The 21,590-nt window shown below is 48.0% G+C and overlaps 1 protein-coding gene across 1 annotated transcript in view; it reads left to right on the plus strand.

Moving 5' to 3' along the window:
* KCNK10 (potassium two pore domain channel subfamily K member 10) overlaps positions 1–21,590 on the plus strand; it is a 145,996-nt gene that overhangs the window by 47,144 nt on the left and 77,262 nt on the right. Inside the window, exon 2 of the mRNA XM_075531621.1 lies at positions 17,400–17,731. Within this exon, the coding sequence (XP_075387736.1) occupies positions 17,400–17,731 (332 nt within the window). The remainder of the gene's footprint in view (positions 1–17,399; positions 17,732–21,590) is intronic.

Here is a 21,590-nt window from a genome sequence, read left to right on the forward strand (position 1 = left end):
CATCACTAGAATCAATTTTAGTACACTTTCTTCTTTCTTGTATGCATTATTATTAACTCCCCATTTTCCCCAATCTCTCCTGCCATAACACCAAGAAACTATTAATCCAGTTACTGTGTCTATAGATTTACCTATCCTGGATTTCATACAGAAAAAAGAAACACAAAAATACAGAAAGCAAAACAAAAATAAGAAAACAAACCAGTAACAATAATGAAATTAAAAGACAAACCTCAGTTGAAAAGATAACAGAAAATAATAAAAACTGTAACAAATTTAAAATGGGACAAAGGAGAGAAAACAATGATGTGTTAAATTTTGACCTCACTGTATCATCATTAGTCTACTTTCCAATGTGTTCTGTCTGAAAGCAAAGCCATTCACATGTCTAGTCACAGCCAGAGGGGGTTCACTGGAGCCTTACTTAACCCATGTGCGGCCTCGGAAGATGGATATTGGACTTTCACTGCTATTTCACAGCCTTCTGCAAACTGAGTGCTCAGAATTGAGGCTCTGATATCATTCTTTCCTCTGATCTTGGATTTCATTAGTTATAATCCCTAGATCACATGGTCTGGTACGCATTTTCCATGTGAATTTAGCCGTCTCCACACGTAAGAACTATCTAGGTGGGATCATAGTGACAGCTCAAAGTCAAAGGATTAGATAGAAACCTTCGGGGTTCACAAGTTTCCGTTATCGAGGGAAGGACGACTCGGAAAAGGAGTGTGAGCTTGGTTGCCCGCTTGAAGAATGTGACCAGTGTCATGAATGATAGTGGACACAGTTGCATTGGCAGAGATTTTGCTATGTATTTTCTCAACAACAACAACAAAATGAAATTAAAGTGGGGGGGGTGGCGCACAAAACAAAACAACAGAAACACCTAGACAGCTCAATGGAGCACAGGCCTGCTTGGATACACATGATTCATCTCAAGGTGGAATTGACTCAAAGCAACTAGTTGTGTTTTAATTTCTAGGTAGCGCTGGGAAAGGTTACAAAGAAAGGTAGTTGAGTGCGTAGCTAAAGAGCGGAGTGTTGAACATGAAATCTAAGGTGGGTGAGTTTGAACTGGTGCCACTCAGCTAGTGTTTGAGTACTTCATTGTCTGCTACACCCAGGGTCTTCTGGGGGGTAAGATGGGGTCTAGTGAAAGGGGAGGTGTAGAGCTGGTTTCAAGGGGTGGGGACTTAACTATCACCTCTTGGTAGAAAAAGGAGTCAAGGATTTAGAGGCATATTTTAAAACCACTACATGCTGTGGGCTTCCTAAGGGAGCCTTCTGCACCTTTGTATCTCTTGGGCCTGATAGAATGATCAGATTCCAGGGAATTTTACATGGTTTTCCTTTTAGAAAGGTGCTGCTTCTGTTCTTGCCACCAATGACTGCTATTAAGACGTTATTAATCCACAGTAAGGTGATTCTGGAGAGCTCATGTTAAAGACTAGTGATATAGTTAAAGTTTATTGTGCCAACCTGGCCAATAAACACATGTGGGGTTAATTGAAGAGCTGAGAGATAAATGGCTCCGTGAGCCTCACCTTTCGAGTTCTCAGGTCTCTTGCTTTGAGATGGTCAGACCAGGGTGCAGCTGCCTTAGCCAGTTCCCTGCTTCAACCGGCAAGGCTCACTTCCTGCAAGACATCCCCAAGGAGAAGAAGCCACATGGACCTACCCTGATGCAGCCCTGGGTGCTAGAGCAGCCGTGTGGAGACCCCTGTCAGTGCCGAGATGCTTACACATTCACTGATTTGGCTTTCTTCCTGCACTTGGCATCATTGCGTGTGTTTTGTGAGATGGAGGAGGACTTTGTGGATTGGTGTTGGACATATGGGTTAATGTTGGACTTGTGGGCTTTGGCGGCACTGGGTTGGGATGTTTTCTTGATGTGCACTTACCCTTTATATAAAACTCTCTTGTATACATATAAGTTTCTGTGGGTTTGTTTCTCTAATGTACCCAAACTAACACAAGTAGCAATGAATCAAATAGAAAAACAAGTCATGTAAGGCATTTCTCACAGGAGGGCTCTTCACTTCTTTTTGTGGTACCTTCCAGTAATGAGTTCATTCACACTCAAAGTAATAGTAACCCGTATAGCAGTACACAAATAGAACCCAACCCAGTAGTCACTTCTTGACTCTTACGCCCCCAGCCTAGAACACCATGCTGCAGATGTGCGGATGACCAATGTAAGCACAGCCTCTGCCTTCACTGAGTGATGAGTGGTTGAGGTGTGAGTCAGTGGGCCTTTCAGCAGGGTGAGCTTTCTGGGTGGAGAGGGTATGAATGCTATGCGATCCTGGTATGCTCAAGGAGCAACCAAGCAAGACTTAGACGGGCTCCAGGGAAGATCTCTACAGAAAGTGCCTTCCATGCCAAGACATAAAAATGAGGACTCGGTCCTGGTGTGGTGATGGGGAAAGGATCTCAGGCAGGGGCCAACAAGGGTGACATGGACAGGTTGGGGAGGGAAAGGGGATTTAGTTTAAGCTGGGGAAGGAAGGCAAGACAAGCCCAAAGCATACGGGGTATTGGCATTAGTGCCAAAGGCATTGGGAGCCCCTGGGGCAGGGGCTTAAGTGGGAGCATGATTGGATTTTTAGAACCGTTACCTGACTTTGGTGTGGACACTGGTTACCTGTGGCCATCAACTGGCACCCTAGCTCACATCAATCCCATGTGTGTCACAGTCAAACTCTGCTTCGTAGGGTTTTCACTGGCTGCTTTTTTAAAAGTAGATCACCAGGACTTGAACCTCTAGCCTTTCAGGCAGCAAGTGAAGGTGTTAACATTTTTGCAGCACGTAAGGATTTGAGAGAGAAGGGTTGGGAAATATATTATGCATGAGAGGCATAATTGGGAGAGGCAACTGTTTTTGGCAAGCCACCTGCGATGGGGAACCCTCTAATTCAAAGGCATGGCCTGGTGACGATAGGATTTCAAACAGTTGGCCTCTGGCTAAAGGAGATATTCTGGGAGCTGCCACGGCCAGTGGTATTTTTGATCGCAAAGGGAGGAAAAGGATCTTCCTTTCCTAAAATGCTCTAGTTAAATTTAAGTTATGGGGGAAAACGCTTAGGGCAGGAGACACCATATGGTATTTACCAAGCATTTGGAACAAGACAATGGAACCCCAGCTGCAGCTATGCCACCGTGAGGGCCTTACAGGAGGAGCCACGGCACGGGGTCGGTTTTGCTCGCCTGGCAGCGTCAGGCGTGTGGGAGAACCACAAGGTTGGCAGAACTAAGCGTTGAAAGGTGACCGGTCCAGCGTGAGTCACCAAGGTCGCTCGGACAGCTAGCATGCATCAGGAACAGGTTTGCTCCTGGACTCTGTTCCCTGGCTGCCGGGGGTCAGTTCTGTGTGAAAATCACACACACACACACACACACACACACACACACGTTGCTACCAGAAGCAGGCCGATAATGCCCAGGGGTTCTTTTGAAGGGAGGGTTCCTGTCAGTTAGAGACAAGATGGAACCACAAAATGATCACATGTGATAGCAGGTGGGTCACCAAACCCACCCTCAAGCCTCCTCCGGACCATGCCTTGGGGATGATGCTGGAGGCTTGAGCCAGAGTAGGCCACCCCTGCCTTACCTGGCATCTCCTGGTTTCCTCCCTGGTTCTCTTTCTTCCTGATTTCTGTTTCCCCCACTCTGCTGTTCTTTGAACAAGACTATGCTTGTCTCATTCTCCGACTCTCAAGGACACTTTCGTTGTGCCCAGTGTCTTCCACACCTCTTCTATACCAATCACTATGAAACCTAGGGGTCAAGCTAGATTACCGCCCCTAACCCCCGCCCCCCGCCCCGTCCCTGAGTTCCGGACCCTTCTGCCTAAAATCTCCTGGACTTCTCCACCGGGTACCATAGGGGAGCACAAGCCTAATTGCCCAAAGGTGGGCTGACCCTCTAAGCCTCCTGCACTTTCTGTTTCAGAGAGAGACACACCATGCTCTTCCAAGCCAGATACCTGGGAGTCATTCTAGACCCTTCCCTCTACACACTTCTTATTTTTTGACAGCCATCGAGACCTGTAGATTTTATTTCCTTAACAACCTTTGCTTCTGACCCTCCTTTCCATCCATCCCCTGTGCTACCTTCGAAGCGGAGGCCTTCATGGCCTATTCTGGACAATTCTCCGCCATGCTCCTTGGTGCTGGTTCCTTGCTTCTCCAATCTACATCATGCTGCTGCCAGAATCAGCTGTGGCCCCTCTATCCGTGTTAGCTTTGATGGCTTTCCAAGCTCATGAATAGGGCTTACAAGACCACCATGCTCTCTCCTGGCCTTCTCTCTACCAGAAAGCCTGGACTCACAGACCTGCTATAATCTCCCAGGCATCCCAGCTTGACTCATGGCTGTCTTTATGCACATTGCGCCCTTTTATTGGTCTGCCTTCCTCTCTACCTCTCGTTTCCCTCTTTTTCTATACCCAGTTCAATTGGCACCCTTCTTTCTTGTACGCTTCTGTTAGAAATGAGCACTTGCTCATTGCATTGCTTTGTACCTTGTGATTATGTCTAGCACAGCATGCGCATATTTTATTGATTTTTTTATATATAGTTTAGCACCCCCTAATAACATGGATCATCCTTGTTGATTGACCCTTGTTCTGAACCAGGCATTGACTCTTCCGGACAGTGGCCTGGAAGATAGGAGGGAAGGAAGCGCAGAGAGAAGGCTTTTATTCTTTCTTTTAAAAATTAAATCATTTTATTGGGGACTTGTACAACTCTTATCACAATCCACACATCCATCCATTGTGTCAAGCACTTTTGTACATTTGTTTCCCTCGTCATTCTCAAAATAGTTGCTTTCTACGTGAGCCCCTGGTATTCGCTCCTCATTTTCCCCCTCCCTCCCTGCTCCCTGCTCCCCCAGAAGGTTCTTATTCTTAAGGGCCCTACCTGATGCTTCCTGAGGATGATGGAGTCTCAGTAGATCTCAGTCCTGTGATAAGAGTAGGAGTGGATGATCATTGAAGTTCTGCTTTTCTCGCTTTTCCTAAACTTAAGTCCCTCATTCTCCGACTCTGTCTGCTTCTGGAGAAGCTCTTGATGTTGTGCCATGACCTTCTCTTATCAAGGCAAGCAGAATTGGAGCAGATAGACCATTTGCTCACTAGTCCTGAAAGGGAGGCACTGGTCCTCTGTGCCTCAGTAAACTCGCTCCATTTGTCCTCTCCCCATGGGAAGTCTACTAAGGAAGTAGGATGAAAAAACACTGTCTGTCTCCGGGGTGTTCAAATCCAACTTGATGCTGTTTGGTCTTAGTCAGAAGTAAAGACTGGAGGGAGATTCTGTCTGCTTGGTACCAGAAGTGTGATTCACCAAGGATGACTCATAGTCTTCAAGAGATGTTTTTACCTAAGGAAGAGTTTTTATCAATGGGTTGAGAGAACTACCTAGCCCTGCAAGAGGAGAACAAACAAGCCCAGAACTGAGTGTTTGGAGTTCCGTGAGGTGAATTACTGTTCCCCTTGGATGGTTTGCTTTCCCAGAACCTTAATACCTCAACTCTGGGAACCCATCTGTGGGAAACCACCCAGGGCCAAGTAGCCCTGGTGGCGTAGTGGTTACTCTTTGGGATGCTAACGGCAAGGTGAGCAGTTTGAAACCTCTAGCTGCTCTGTTGGGGAAAGTTGGGGCTTTCTACTCCCACAAAGAGTTACAGTCTCAGAAACTCACAGGGGCAGTTCTACCCTGCTCTATAGGGTTGTTATGGGTTGGAATCAACTTGATAACAGCGAATTTGTCTTTGGTTTGAGGGCCAGGGGTACTCGTGCATACCAAATAACTGTGTAGTTTAGTTCTCTTTGGGGCAGATGTGTGAACTTAATCTTACAAATTAAGGCCCAAGGCAAGTTTATGAATGGATGAATTAACATGTTCAGGAAGGGAAAAAATTGTAATTAGGAGCCTCCTAGCTGTGTTACAGAGAGTGGACTAGACAGAGAGAAAAGCCATCTATTCCAACGGGCGTGAGGCGACAGGGGCCACTTCATGGGGGTGGTGACACGTGAAGTGAGTTTTCCTTAGGAGGCAGAATTCACCAGACAAAGAGTGGGAGGGTGAAAGCAATCCAAGACTTGAGACCCAGTCCTCTGGGAGGGCTTAGGGGGAGCTACAACAGTGGCTTAGCCTGTGTGGGGCTGGGTCCTGCTGGGCTTGGGCGGGGCAAAGGTTTCTTACGTTGGCATGGCAGCAAGTGAGGCAGTAGCGAGAGAGAATCCACAAGTCCTGAGAGAGAGCTTGGAGTCTGCCCTTTTTTTCTGCATCTCAGTGGGGCCTTTGCTCCTTAGAGAAGTCCACTGGACCGGGCTTGAATTCCAGGGGTTCTGAGGCTGTCGTGACTCAGGTGAGAGAAGCTGAGGGTCTGGACAAAGGAGATGCGAGGGACAGATGCAAGACAAAGTGGCAAAGTCCTCTGAACTCTCTCTTCCCCTGCTGATTCCTGTCTCCTGGGCTCTCCATTCCTCTAGGGGCCCAGTCATTTCATGCTACCACTGTCTGGAAGCAAACCCTGGAGTCTGAGGGCTGGAAGGCAAGGCAGGTGTTTAACCCCGAGGTGGAATTCCAGGACCTCATCCTACTCACTTGGTATGGAAATATTGAGTCTCATCATCATTCCTACTGGGGCCAGCTTGCCGGTCTGCCTTTACTGAGTCACCTAAGTTCCCCAGGTGCATAGGATCCATCAAGGGGAGACAAGGGGTTTCTACAAAATGCTTTGTGCCATGGCTTTGCACCTCAGCCTCGCCCACTGTACAGAAACAGGGCAGACGGCTGGCGTCTCTGGATTTGGAAGAAACATGCACACTGCTTTTCTTTGAGGCAGGTGACCATTGAAACGTGCAGCGCTGGCGATCTCCGCTGTCTCCCCACTTCCCACCTCCCCAGCAGCGTGCAGTCTGATCCTGTCCCTTGAAGCCTTAACGATTCCAGTCCTGGCAGAGGAGGGTGCAGTCACAGGTGTACTTTGCCTGGATCGATAGGCAGAGTCCTGTTGCTATGTGATAGTGGCACCTCTGGGGAGGCCGCACTGCCTTGTCTCCAAGAGACCCGGATGCCCTTTACTTCATTGATGGTGTTGGAGAGAGAAGGCATTCAAGGTGAGGGGTCAGAAGATGTATTCAAGGATACCACTGCATCGTAGCTTGCGACCTGCCAGTCAGTGTCACCTCTCTGGACCTCTCAGATTCCTTCCCTGTGAAGGAGGCAATGATCAGTGATGACCTCAGCCCGCCACACAAGATTGTTGAGCAGCTCAAACGGGTTCAGACGCATGAGAGATCTGTGACGTCTGTCTCATCCCTCTGTAGGCAGAGAGGTGTCTGATTCCTTGATGGAGGATTCCCCGTGCTTAGCACGGTACCCGGCAAGCTTGCATGTTTGTTGATTGACTGATTGAATGAGCGAAGTCTGAGCACCATTGGAAAGCCACTACATACACTATCAATAGTAAGATTTATTTAGTAACTATAAAGAATATTTATAATAACAAACACAATGAAAAACAAACAAAAACACGAGTATAATGCTAAATATAAAGACTAATATTCGAAATGGTATATATAAAAACTAATATTTATAATTGTATGAATAATATAATCTAAAGGATATTTATAGTAGGAAATATAAAAGTAGTGCCTACCATGATAAGGAAGGATATTTACAATGGTAAATATGAAGAATAATTATAATCAGAAACCAAGAACTCCACACCCACTGCCAATGGATCAATTCTGACTCCTGGCGAACCAATAGAGCTGGGAAGAATGGCCCCTGTAGGCTCCCGAGACGGTAACTCAATGCGAATAGAAAGCCTCATTTTTCTCCCAAGGAGCAGCAGGTGGTTTCAAATGGCTCACCTTGAGCTTAGTATCCCAAAACATATCCACTATACCACTGGGGCTCCTTATCATCATAAAATAGAAAATTATTAAGAACCTGTTCTTCCCCAAAACAAGTCCATTCCTTTGAGTGTCTCAGTGTCCACCGACACTGAGGCAAAGATGGAATATGCTAATGTTCCGAGAAAATGTATTTAAAATGAAAATGGGCTGAAGGGATTTTCAATTTCTTTTCTCCTCAGGTCCCCGCGCCATATTTGGCGCTGGTGGGAGGCTGGAAGATGACGGTCCATTGCTTTGTGTGCGGCATCCATTATTGATACATTATGTGGGCCAAGCTCCATCCCTGCTTGGAAACCCAAGTAGCCACTCTCAGACTGGAAAGTATTTTTGTGTCTGTCTGAAACAAATGCCTTGCTCACTTAAAAACCAACAACCATATATTTTTAGAGAGAGAGAGAGACAGAGAGCTGTTTGTACATAGAATTGCTTTCTTTGTTCCTTAATCCCCCATTTCCATAGTCAGAGGAGTCTAGTTACAATTCTGGCTCCACCTCTTTCTGGCTCATTGACCTTGGCTTAGTCATTTAACTGCTCTGGGCCTCAGTTTCCCTGGTCTGTTGGTGGGGACATGTGGTGGCCGTGAGCTTCATTGTAAAGGGAATGTAATCCACCCGGGCCTCTGGCTGCTGCCCTGAAATCCAGTGCCAGGCTACTCCAGGCAGCACCTCCGCTGGGCTGCTCCCAGCCAGGCCACACACTGATATGGCTTCTTTCTGAGGGCCACAGGACTCCGCTGATGGCTGGCTTTGGCTCATGGTCTCCTTGGTGGCCTTGCTGAGCCTTTCTGAGACCGAGAGCCGTCTAGGATGCCGTGCCTACCCTTGTTTCCCTCTCGGCTTCACTGGGGTTAGAATTACACGTGTCTCATGGCTGTACTGATCTCCCGACTCCCTCCTATCTTCCATATGCATTTCCCGGGATCGAATCCATTTACATTTAATTCTGCTTTGGCACTAACTTCTTAGAGGGTGTGAACAATACAAGATGGTAACAACTCATGGAGAAGGCCAAATACAATGATGTCAGCAGAGTGTTTAATTATTTGAGTACCTGGTCCAAAGTAAGGGCTCGCATCCCCTTCAGCACCACCAGCACCGCCATCACTACCGCCACCCAGGTGTCCCCGCCACTGCCACTGCTGCTACCACCCAGCCAGCTGGATGTCTGTGATGGCTCCCGGCACAGACATCTCTCCAACCACAAGGCAGCTCTGTGTTAGCAACGAGCCGCTGTGGTTTCTGAGAAGAAGAGCAGATTAATTACCGATCCCCTTTGGAAGCAAATGCAACCCAAGGAAAAGGCCAGACCAAGTCCTTTCCAAGCCGGCCGAGTGCGGTCGCGTGTCCGAAAGCCATCAACTCCGTTTTCAATTAAATGCACAAAAAGGTTTTGTAACATTTTCTGGCCTCGCCGAGTGCTTCTGACTTTCAAACTGCAGCCAGCAAACTGGGGCATCCCATGTGTTGTTCCCAAGCGTCCTGTGGGAGGGAGAGGGTGATTGTTATGATTCACATTTCACAGATAAGCAAACCGAGCAACTAAGCGACAGTTTCAAGGTCACCCAGTCGCTGACAGGTTTGGCATGGAAGCTCTGATTTCGGTCTCAGTGCTTCAGGAGCTCATGGGCTGGTGGATTCGGATCCAGCTCTGCTCCCAGCATGTTCTCTTAGCAAACTGGCCCCAGGAACTGGGCCAAGTATGAAAAGACCTTTCTCAAGTTCAGCTCTACCCAGCCTCCTGGACGCTAGAAGCTCTGGGTCCCCCCAGAATGCAGGTTGGTGAAGGACATTGCCCTGGCATGGTTTGCCACCTGGTGAGGCTTCACCCTGATGTGAGTGAGTGGGCGCTGCTGTCCTTTGTCCGCGGGGTGGACAGCCAGGCCTGGGAAGCTTGGGAGGACCTGCGACATAGTCTGCACGCTGTACAGCTCCTTCTGCCTGTTCGGGGCTACATCAGTGCTACCAGCGGGGCGGGGTGGTTCTGATGGGGCGTCTCTGGATCACCTGAAGGAAAGATCACTACAGCAACCACACCACACAAATGTCTGCCCCTCGCCAGGCATGGTGTCAAGAAATGGAGGAACACTGAGTAAAAGATGAGCTCTCTAACCCAAGGAGCTCAGAGCTGAGTAGTAGACGGGCAGGTGGTATCTTCCTGGGGAAGGCCAGGAGGCCTTCACGGAGGAGGCAGCGTTGAGCTGACATGGAAGCAGAGAGGACCAGCATCTTCAGGGGAGATGGGACGGGAAGGGGTTCTTTGGTGAAGGAACAGCATCTGGGAAAATATGGCAGTGTGAAGAGAAGGGAGACCCCAGAAGGGTCAGATATGAAAGGACAATAACTATATATAATTGATCAAGGATGCACGAAGGTGGGAAGGTGAGGGAAGGAGGGGAAAAAGAGGAGCTTATACCAAGGGCTGAAGTGGAAAATGTTTTGGAAATGATGATGGCAACACATGGACAAATCTGCTTGGTACAATCGATGTATGGAATGTTGTAAGAGCCCCCAATAAAAAATTTTTAAAAAGAAGGAGAAGAGGACATTGCTGGGCTCATCACTTGTTTTCCATTCCACATGTCTTCCACCACGCATGCGTGGCTTGGATGTGCCAACTCTCCTTCCTTCCTCCGTCCCTCCTTCCTTTCTTTATTCAGACATGATGAATCCGATGCCCACGGTGTGGCAGCCACTGTGCAGGGTATGGCGGATTCTCGGGTGAGGAATTGACATGGTCTTTCACTCCCCTCAAGGAGCTTTCTGTGCAGGAGCAGGACAGGTTACACGTGTGACACAGCGGTCACATGCACAGTTGCTAACAGAGTCTGAATCCAGCAGCTCTGCAGAAGCGAGATGGCAGCCTTGGAAACCCTGCAGAACGGTTCTACCCTGCCCTGTGGGGTGGCTTTGAGTAGGAACTGACTCGATGACTCTGGGCGTGGTTTGGTTTTTACCACCGACACAGGACAGTGAGAGTTGGAAGCACGTAACCAAAGCTAGTGACTTAAAATATCACCAGTTTGTTATCTTACAGTTTTAGGGGACAAAGGCCAGCATTAAACTCACTGAGCCAACAAGGTTTCCTCGGGACTGGGTCCTTCTGAAGTTAGTTTCTATGGGAGAATCATTCCCTGGCCTTTCTCGACTGCGTCCCTTGGCTTGAAGCTGCATCAGTCCTCTGTTTCTATGGTCACATCTACTTTATCAGCTCCTCGTGCCTCCCTCTGATGAGAATACTTGGAATGACATTAGACCCATCTGGATAATACAGGCTAGATCCTCCCATCGTAAGATCCTTAGCTATCACACGTGGGAAGCACCATAGACTGTAGCTTAGTCACAGGTTTAGGGATTCAGATGCAGATATTTTGGGGGGCCATTATTCTCGTCATAGAGGGTCTAGTGGAGAAGGGGGGAGAAGTGGCCCTAGAAGTGGCATTGAACTAGAGATTGAGTAGGTCATAAGCTGGGTAAAAGGTGGCTGAATTGGTCCAGGCAAGGTGTGATGGTGGCCTGATGAGCTGGAGGCCAGGGGTAGTGAGAAGGGCAAGACACACACTCTCTCTCATGGCCATCCAGCTGATTCTGACACGAGTGACCCTCATAGGAGAGAGTGGAACGGACCTTTGGGTTTCTGAGGCTGGTGGGTTTGAACTGCTAACCATGTGGTTAGCGGCCCGTTGTGTAACCCACTACACCACCAGGGTGCCTTTGAAGTGCACAGGGGTTGCAAAAATGAATGGGAAACCTGGGCAATGTGGAAAGCAAGGCATCTTAGACAAGGCTCACCTCAGTATCAACAAGGACGGGTTGGAACGGAAGGTGACTGCCTAGAGAAGGGCTAATGAGAATTGCCAAGAGAGCAAACAAACACATGAGAAGACATGTAAGCAGAGTGCTCCTTTGAGGATGGAGAGTCTTTGGCTGACTTAGCTTGGGCACGCCATTAGGAAAGACTCATGTCTTTAAAAGGCTATCATGTTTGGTGAACTAGGAGGCCAGAGAAAGTCAGGGAAACCCTCAGTGGGATGGAGGGTGGTCCAAGAGCCACACGAGTGGCTTCAAACATCCCCATGACCCCGAAGAAGACCTCGAATGGGGCCGTGTTCCGTTCCCTTATGCATGAGGTCGCCGTGAGTGGGAGGCTCGGGGAGGCCAACTAACAACAACAGGCAAGAACATCACGTCCAGGGGCCTGACCCCCAACTTACGAATCTTGCCATCAGAAATTCCAGAGACTCTGATGTTCATGTAAGTCAGAGAGAAATGGAGGACTTGATTTGGTCGGAGGATAGACAGTGAAAGGCCGAGACTCGGTTTTCAAAGAGAGGGGCTGATTTTGCAGTTTTACAAGAAGTATAAAAAGAAGGCAAACGTTTATAAAGTCATTTATTTTAAGTGGGCACCCCTCTGGCCAGGTATTGTCACGGTCATTGGTGTTTTGCACACCGAAGATGACATTTCTGATCTTCTATGCACCAAGCCCGAGACTTAGCTGTTTGGCCCCACTGTGGTGAATGTTTGCCCCATTTAGATAATTAGGTTTGTCATCTCCTAATACCTTATTTTCACAACAGCCAGGCCACCCCCCACAGATGCCATCGTAGGAATTAGAACAATGTAGGAGAACAGAATCCAAGAGAAATGGCTATTTACTTTGGATCATGGCAGACCTCTGCACTGTATTATACGGTATTATGTGTGCAGGACAACTCTGAACTTCCTGCCATTAAAGAAAAGCCTCCAGCTTAACGTATTTATTTTCAAGGTAATGAAATTGCCCTTACAGAGAACAGGGGCTTTAGAGAATTCTCTAGATCTGTAAAAAAGAAGGATGTGGGGGTGGGGTCTGCTTTCCTCCTACTTCACATGGGGGTGGGGTGGGGGTGGGAGTAGGAAAGTCAAACTCTACCCCAACATCAACCAGAACTGATTTCTTTCTTTCTTTTTAAAATCATTTTTTATTGGGGGCTTTTACAGCTCTTATAACTTTACATACATGGATTGAATCAAGCATATTGGTACCTATGTTGCCATCATCATTTCCAAAACATTTTCTACTGGAGCCCTTGGTATAAATTCCTTTTTTTCCTTTTCCTCCCCCACCTTCCCACCCTGGTGAATCCTTGATCGGTTCTATATTGTTATTTTTATTTCATATCTTACACTGTCCATTGTCTCCCTTCACCCACTTGTCTGTTACTTGTCCCCGTCGGTGGGGTGGGGGCTATATGCCCAACCTTGCGATGGGTTCCCACTTTTTCCCCCTTCTTCCTCCCTGGTCATCTCCTCCCCTCATGATATCACGCCTCCCACTACTTTTTCTGAGGTTTTTTCTGTCCTGAATTTCATGTGTCGAAAGCTCTTATCATACCAATGTGTGTTCTCTGGTCTAGCCAGATTTGTAAAGTAGAACGGGGTCATGGTAGGGGTTAGGGGAGGACGCATTCAGGAACTAGAGGAAGGATGTGTGTTTCATCAGTGCTATACTGCACCTTGGTTGAATCATCCCTTCTTTATAACCTTTCTGTGGTGGGATATCCAACTGTCTACAGATGGGCTTTGGGTTTTCACTCCAACCCCCCTCATTCACATCGCTATAGTTGTTTGTTCTGGATCTTTTGATACCTGAGACCTGACCGGACTTATTTCTATGAGGCTGAGGCCAGACACGTCCTGCCTTCCAACCTTCTGACACCAACTGTCCCTCTCAAAGTACTCTCTACTTTTCAGATGTTACATCATTCAGTACTTTTCAGATGTTACATCACACAGAACTCACGGTCAATGTTCATGATTATGGGGTTTATTAAATATTAAGGATATAATTGTTTGGATAGGGCAGCCTCATCTCTATTGTGCTTGCAGGCATGCTTGTCTGGTCTTTAACTTCTCAGCCACATGACCTAGTGGCCTCTCATCTGCTCCTGCAATGGTTCAAAGTTTTTGGGGGGGTTGCCAATAAGTGCCTAAAGGACATGCTACTTTGCAATAGGTCTCAGCCTGAAGGCACTCAATTCTAGTTCCATGGGTCAGCAACCTTAGCTCCCCCAGTTAAGTATCTGGAGGTTCGCCACTCCACCCTGCTTCAGGGTATTCAGCTTTCCTGGCTTCTGAGGCTGCTGTAGCCCATTACTCTGGATCTGGGATCTGTTGCTGCCATTTTTTCTGTTGTCAGAGCTTTCTCTTGGGCTAGAGAGGGACAGTGTGCAGGGATCTTGGGGCTCAAAGGATTCCCTCCACTTCTGGCTCTTCTCTCTTGCGAGGAATACGATTGTCTCTTCCTGCTTCTGAGATGACTCATTTTAGAACCAGCAATATGTCAATCACAATTAACCCTGTCAACAATCATTCACACTGAATTCTGTCAGTATCTCTCTACTACCTTCTCTTATCCAAACTCATCAGCCAAAGGACATTTGGCTGGAGTAACAAAGACAGTGGTTAGAGGAACCATATTATATAACTCACTGCCCTACTGGTCTAGTCATTGTCATTTTCATCCATGAATGATTAACTGCCCCCCAATTTTAATCATTTCACTGTAAGCCCACTCATGAAATCTTGTATGCCAGTCAATTTGTACCTCTATCTCTCCCCAATTAAAGTACCTAATTCCCAAGTTGCTAATCCCTATGAACGCAGTACTCTGAGGAGACAAGAATGTAATGGTAAGTCCTCAACTCTACATAAATAAACCCTAACCCTTCTTTTAGCATATCCAATCAAGTATATGTAAACCTGGGCTTACCAAACTCTGTAATATGATAGCCATATTAATTTCCATCAAACATGAAGGCTTGTTTTATAATACCTGGTAGGAGAAACATTCACTATCCATAGGGAAAATCCTGATGAACACTTAACCCTTAACCCATGTGAAACCCCCCAAGGATAATCTTTTCTTCCCCACTCCTGAATTGGGTCTCCAATTATGTGTCCATGGCCGTGGGCCACTGGCAGGGTGGGCCCAGCAGGCCTTGGTCCCCTCCCAGTCGTTTTGCTCATCCAGCCTGCCTTTTGTATCAGGCCAGTCCAGAAGCAGATTTTCTCCCTTCCGCTGCAGCTATTATTTCTTACACTCTTTGCCCCATTACAGGCAACAATGATCAAAGTAATCATCTACAAATCACACGTTTTGATCCTCTTTCTCGTACAAAGTCTCGCTTCCAGTGACTGGAGCCATTACAATGAACCCTACATCTGATGCCACCCGTAATAGGAAATGATATAGGTGTCGTGGCTGACCTCCTTTAACTATCCAAGGGGGAAGGGAACTCACCATCATCAGCATTAGCTGCTCGCGGCTGATGCGGATGAACCTGAGGTCAGATAGGCCTACGCCGTCCAACCTTCCCTCCCAAGACATGCTGCTTCACAGCTGGGTTGATAATTCATTGCCTTGGCCACACAAACCTCACCAAAAGACTCATGATTATGGAGTTTAATGAGGGAGTTGACAAGTCACTAATGCCCAAGTTACAATTCTTTGGACCAGACAGCCTCTTCTCAGCTATGCCTGCAAGGAGAGCTCTCTGGTCTTTGGTTTCTCAACCACATGACCATTGGCCTCTGCCCTGCTTGTGAAATGTTATGAAGCTCTTTAGAGGCCTGCGATTAAATGCCCAAAGGGTATAGGACTCAGCCATAGGCCTCAGCCTGAAGGCCCTCAGCTCTGTCTCTGCGGGACCCCATACCAAGCTTCCCAATTAAGCGCATGGAGGCAGTCTACTCCCTAAGCCAGCCTCCTGCTGGAGGGACCTCAGCCTTGTTTGCTTTGTTGGCCGAGAAGTCCACTGATCCCTGTCCTGCTCTGGATCTTGGTTTTACTGCTGCTGCTTCTCTGCCACTCCTGTGGCGTCACCGCTGCCTCTTGGTTCACAAGTGATTCAATATGTAGGGCTCTCTGGGGGCTCAAAGGACGCACCCACTACTGGCCCTTCTCTTCCTGGTAGTGATTGCTCTCCTTCCTGGTCCCGAGATAGCTCATTTTACACACAGCACATGGCAAACACAACCATCAGCAATGCCTCACACTGGAGTCGATCAGTGTCTTCCCTGCACCTTCTTTCCCAGGCCCATCAGCAGAAGGATATTTGGTGGGAGTAACAGACTATGGCTAGAAGAGCCATAAATAAGTAACACATTTCATCTGCTCCCAAAAACCAGATGACATATTTGATCCAGTGGCTTCTTGGAAGAAAACAGAAGCGTTCTATTAATAATAGATAAGGGATATACCCTAAAATCCAAATGCACAGTGACTGTAGAGGGAAGAATAGAATTGCCTCACATAGTCTGCATGGCTAGACATCATTATGGAAGCAGAGGACCTCTGCTTTCTCCTGTGGAGTGGCTGGTGGGTTTGAACCACTGACCTTTTGGTTAGCAGCTGAAGGCCTACCTACCGCACCTTGAGTGCTCCTGAGATCATGAGTGATTGTGTCACAGTCATGTTCTCTTTTGACTGAGAAATACGTTTAGGATACATGTTCTTACTCTAGGAAGGCAGGCTAACTGACAAAAATCACTCACCATTTTTTTGTTTTACTCTCGTTAAGGCCAACTTGTTTTCTTCACTCTTAGGCAGTGGTTCTCAACCTTCCCAATGCTGTGACCCTCTCATCCAGTTTTTCATGTTGGGGGTGGCCCCCAAACCAAAAAATGATTTTCATTGCTGCTTCATAAGTGTCATTTTGCTACTGTAATGAATCAGGCAACCCCTGTGAAAGGTTCATTTGACTCCCAAAGGGGTCGCGATCCACAGGTTGAAAACCGCCACTCTTAGTGGTCTCTGAAAACCTGAACTTTATTTAGTGTGTCATCTTTGACCTTTTTCTTTTATGGTAAGCATGCTTTGTGTGGGTGTCGGGGTGGGGCGGGGGAAGGGTGTGGGCACCTCATAGTCCCCCTCCCCTAAAGGGGACATTTTAATTTGCTAAACATTCCTCTTTCCTTCACTCTTGGTGTTATCTAGACCACAGTACTGGTCATGTAACTGGGTCTCTCTGGGCTATTTCCTGTCCAAACTGAACAAGATTTGTTTCTCAAATAGGACTTTGTGTCATGTGTCTGTCTCACCTTTTGCTTAATCAGGGAAGCTGCAGGAGAAGCTAACTTAGAAATAATAGAGCATGGGTTTAAATCTGAGCCCTTGTAGAAAAGATATAAACATCTCAAACTCAGTACTATTTAAAAACAAAACCAACCCCCCCAGAAAAACTGGATAAAAAAGAGAACAATAAAAAAAAATCCAGGACCCTTGGGGAATCATGTTTTAGAACTCCAAGCGGCACCTAGCAACTGATGAAACACCCTAACTGCAGGCTGGGTGAGCAAATTTTTAATCCTCCAATTTGAAAGCCGGCTTAGCAAGACATCTGTGCTTTGTTTCTGACAAGTTTTGTGTTTCCTATTTATAAACAAACTCTCTTCTCCCCTCTCCCCCTTCTCCACCCTCGTTTCCCCAGTGGCTGTTCCCTCAGCGGCACCTGCCTGCCAGCCCAAGAGTGCCACTAACGGCCATTCCCCTGCCCCACGCCTTGCCATCTCCTCCCGAGCCACGGTGGTAGCCAGAATGGAAGGAGCCTCCCAGGGGGGCCTGCAGAGCGTCATGAAGTGGAAAACAGTGGTCGCCATCTTTGTGGTCGTGGTGGTCTACCTCGTCACCGGGGGGCTCGTCTTCCGGGCCCTGGAGCAGCCTTTTGAGAGCAGCCAGAAGAATACCATTGCTTTGGAAAAGGCGGAATTCCTGCGAGATCACGTCTGTGTGAGCCCCCAGGAGCTGGACACGCTGATCCAGGTGAGCGGCAAGAGTAGCCGTTGGAGGACAGCGGTGGGGAGAGGGGAGAGCAGTCCTTTTGTCTCCCTGCATCACTGAGTTCAGCCTGGTCCCTCTTACCACTGGGTCATTTCTCAGGACCAGGACCCTCTCCGCAGGAGAGGACTTGGTGAGCGGCCACTAGATGGGCAGGCATCCTGTGGCTTTCCAGAGGCTTGCACTCTCATTTGGACTTCAGTCTGACTCTGCTGTCTGGCTGTTAGCAATTCACACAGTGACCCTGGCCTGGCCTCGGAGTCCTCATTGGAGAAATGAAGGCCTTGGGCAGGATCTCTCGGGTCCCCTGGAGGCCGACACAGTTATTACATCAAAGGGCAGTAAGTCGGAGTATCTGTGGCCTTCTATCACTTGAATTCAGTTAAGGCTGCTATTGAGGTAGCTCGTAAGGGCCCTGGGTTACACGTTGAGCTGCAGCGGCTCACCACAAAGACAGCAGTTTGAAACAACCAGCTGCTCCCCAGGAGAAAGATGGGGCTTTCTACTCTTGTAAAGAGTTACTGCGTTGGCGACCTGCAGGGCAGTTCCACCCTCTCCTTAGAGCAGCGGTTCTCAACCTGTGGGTCGCGACCCTTTTGGGGGGGTTGAAAAACCCTTTCACAGGGGTCGCCCGATTCATAACAGTAGCAAAATGACAGTGATGAAGTAGCAGTGAAAATAATTTGATGGTTGGGGTCACCGCAACATGAGGAACTGTATGAAAGGGTTGCGGCTTGAGGAGGGTTGAGAACCACTGCCTTATAGGGCCATTGTGGGTCGGCTTGATAGTAGTGAGCTGGTTTTGCCATCTATGGGATAAGAGTCCTCATGGAGCAGTGGATTGCATACTGGGCTTTTAACCTCAAGGCCAGCAGTTCAAAACTGTCAGCCACTCTGAGGGAGAAAAAGGGGTTTTGCTCCAGGAAAGAGTTACAGCATGCGAAACTCCCAGTGGCAGTTTTCCCATCCTAGCTGGTATCTATGTGTCCAAGTCAGCTTGATGGCAATGAGCTTGGTTTTTTGGACTATGTGCTGGAGTCCTGGTGATGTAGTGCTTGCTCATTGGGCTGCTAACCACAAGGTCGGTGGTTCCAAACCACCAGCCAGCTCCACAGGGGAAAGACGGAGCTTTCTACTCCCGTCAAGAATGACAGCCTCAGAAACCCACAGGGGAAATTCAACTTTATCCTGTAGGGAGGCCATGAGTCAGAATTGATGTGATGGCACAGAAAGAGAGAGAGAGAGCAAGAGAGAGAGAGAGAGAGAGAGAGAGAGAGAGAGAGAGAGAGAGAGAGAGAGAGAGAGAGAGAGAGAGAGAGAGAGAGAGAGAGCACATGAGAGCAAACATTTAATCCTCCAAAGTTGAAGGCAGTCCAATGGTTGACAGCCTGTCATTAGGGAGCACCTGTGGTAGTACAGGATGCTCCCATCCTCACCAGCCGTTCTATTTGAGTTGAAAGGAAATGGGCCACAGCCTGGGTGTCCTGTCTGACCTCATAGTCTACGCTTTGCCTCTCCTCTCCAGCACCGACTTTCTGGCTGTTCTTGAACCTTCTAAACTTGCCCCTCTGTTCTACAGGGTTGCTGAGTCAGAATTGACTCAATGCCAGAGAGTTCTGGGGGGACAAAATGCTTGTTACCTGTCTCCTTCACTGGTATATACTAGCGGTGAAATCAGGGGGCTGATCTGCTTGGTGTATTATTATCTCTCGATTGCTTAGTGCGGCCAGAGTGCTCCTTGGGGGCAAGGGTGGCAAGATCTTATTGTACATCCTTTGGACATGTAGTCAGGAGAGACCAGTCCCTGGAGGAGGACATCATGCTTGGTAAAGTGGAGGGGCAGCGACAAAGAGGAAGGCCCTCAACGAGATGGATGGACACGTGGCTGCATCAATGGGCTCAGGCACAGGAACCATTGTGAGGATGGTGCAGGACCGTGCAGTGCCCGTTCTGTTGTGCACAGGGTGGCCATGAGTCGGAACTGGCTGGTTACACCACCAACAAACACCACCACCAACCCTGGCCAGAATAGTTCTGGAAACAGTAAGTTCTCATGAAATATTCATGGGGGGTGAGAAGGCAGGAGTGAATCCATGGCATGATGGGACCACAGAGCTTGTTTCAGCACTGTGTGGTGCTGGTCTCAAAGGGGTGTTTGAAGAGTGACACCAGGTCTCAGTGCTTGAATCCCTTCAGGGTCAGGGGTTGCCCCGTCATTGAAACAAAAACCAAACAAAAACTCTACGGCCACCGAGCGACTCCGGGTGTTAGAGCAGCAACCCCCTGGGGGGTTTCTTGCCCGGAACTTTCGCTGGAGCATACTGCCACACCTCTCTTCCATGCTGCTGCTGAGAAGCGGGCTGAACCACCAACTTTCTTCTGGGATGATGAGCAAGTCGGAGCCAACCATTTTTAGGCCAGTTATTGAGCATGTTAATTTGGGAACTTTAGAGAAATGAATCCACAGAAATTCATATGTATGACAGAGTTTTACATAAAGGGTAAGTGCACATCAAGAAAACATCCCAACCCAGTGCTGCCCAAGCCCACAAGTCCAATATTAACCCATATGCCCGACACCAGTTCACAAAGTCCTCCCCCATCTCACAAAACAGATGCAATGACGCCGACTGCAGGAGGAAAGCCGACTCAGTGAACATGTAAGCATCTCAGCACTGGCAGGGGTCTCCACACGGCTGCTCCAGCACCCAGGTCCATGTGGTTTCTCCTCAGGGATGTCTTGCAGGAAGTGAGTCTTGCCAGCTGAAGCAGAGAACTGGCTAAGGCAGCTGCACCCTGGTCCGACCATCAGAAAGTAAGAGACCCGAGAACTAGAAAGGCGAGGCTCACTGAGCTATTTATCCCTCCGCCCTTCAATTAACCCCACATGTGTTTATTGGCCAGGTTGGCACAATAGACTTGAACTATATCATTGAGTGCATGCTTTTTCTACCATGCTTGACTCTGCAGGGAGTCACTGTGTCACTTAATGGTGACATTTGATGGAAATGGGAAACAATTCATCTTCTTTGGATGGGTTTGTCTACACTGCCACTGCCGTTGAGTTGATTCCAACTCACAGCACCAGGGCCCTGTCGAACAGAGTAGAACAGCCCCTGTGGGCTTTCAAGTCAGTAACTCTTTGTAGGAGCACAAAGCCTCCCCCTACCCGGGGTGCAGCTGGTGCTTTTGAACTGATGATTACCCATGAGAGACCCTCTTCGCCACTCGAGTTTCTGTATCGAATTCAGAATAATTGGCTCCTCAACCACTGTCTAATTTACTTTTTCCATGACCTCTGTCCCCTTTGATATGATTATCTCTCTGTACATTCATTTCTCCAACCAACCTTTATTGAATACTTAATATGCACCAGGCTTTTGAAGACACTAGAGAGGAATATGGAATACGCACACACAGCCAAACATGACATATGAATAAATAGAAGAATGGAAAGATCCAAATGATATGGGAGCTCCGCCTGCAGGTGACAAAGATGTCTTCTCCGAAGAGACACGGTGTGAGTTTTGAAGGACAGCGAGCTCTACGAGCTGCTGCTGGAGACAAAGGTGTTTCCGCGAGGCAAGTGCACTCGGACTCTGCCCGCTCTTTTGTTTTTGCAGCTTCATTGCACAGACAATATATTCATCCACGATGCCTGGAAGCGCCATACTGTTTTACCGTGTTTATGAGTACAGTTTATATCAGACGTTTCACAATGAATGCCAATGACAATGCTCTGAGTCAAATGAATACAAAAGTCGATCAAAGAATCAATTCAAAGGAAGACCAGCTGGGATATACTTGTTCTACGAGCTACCGAGACTTCTACGGCCGAGTACAG

The sequence above is a fragment of the Tenrec ecaudatus genome, chromosome 14 (assembly GCF_050624435.1).
Source record: "Tenrec ecaudatus isolate mTenEca1 chromosome 14, mTenEca1.hap1, whole genome shotgun sequence".
Taxonomy (NCBI): domain Eukaryota; kingdom Metazoa; phylum Chordata; class Mammalia; order Afrosoricida; family Tenrecidae; genus Tenrec; species Tenrec ecaudatus.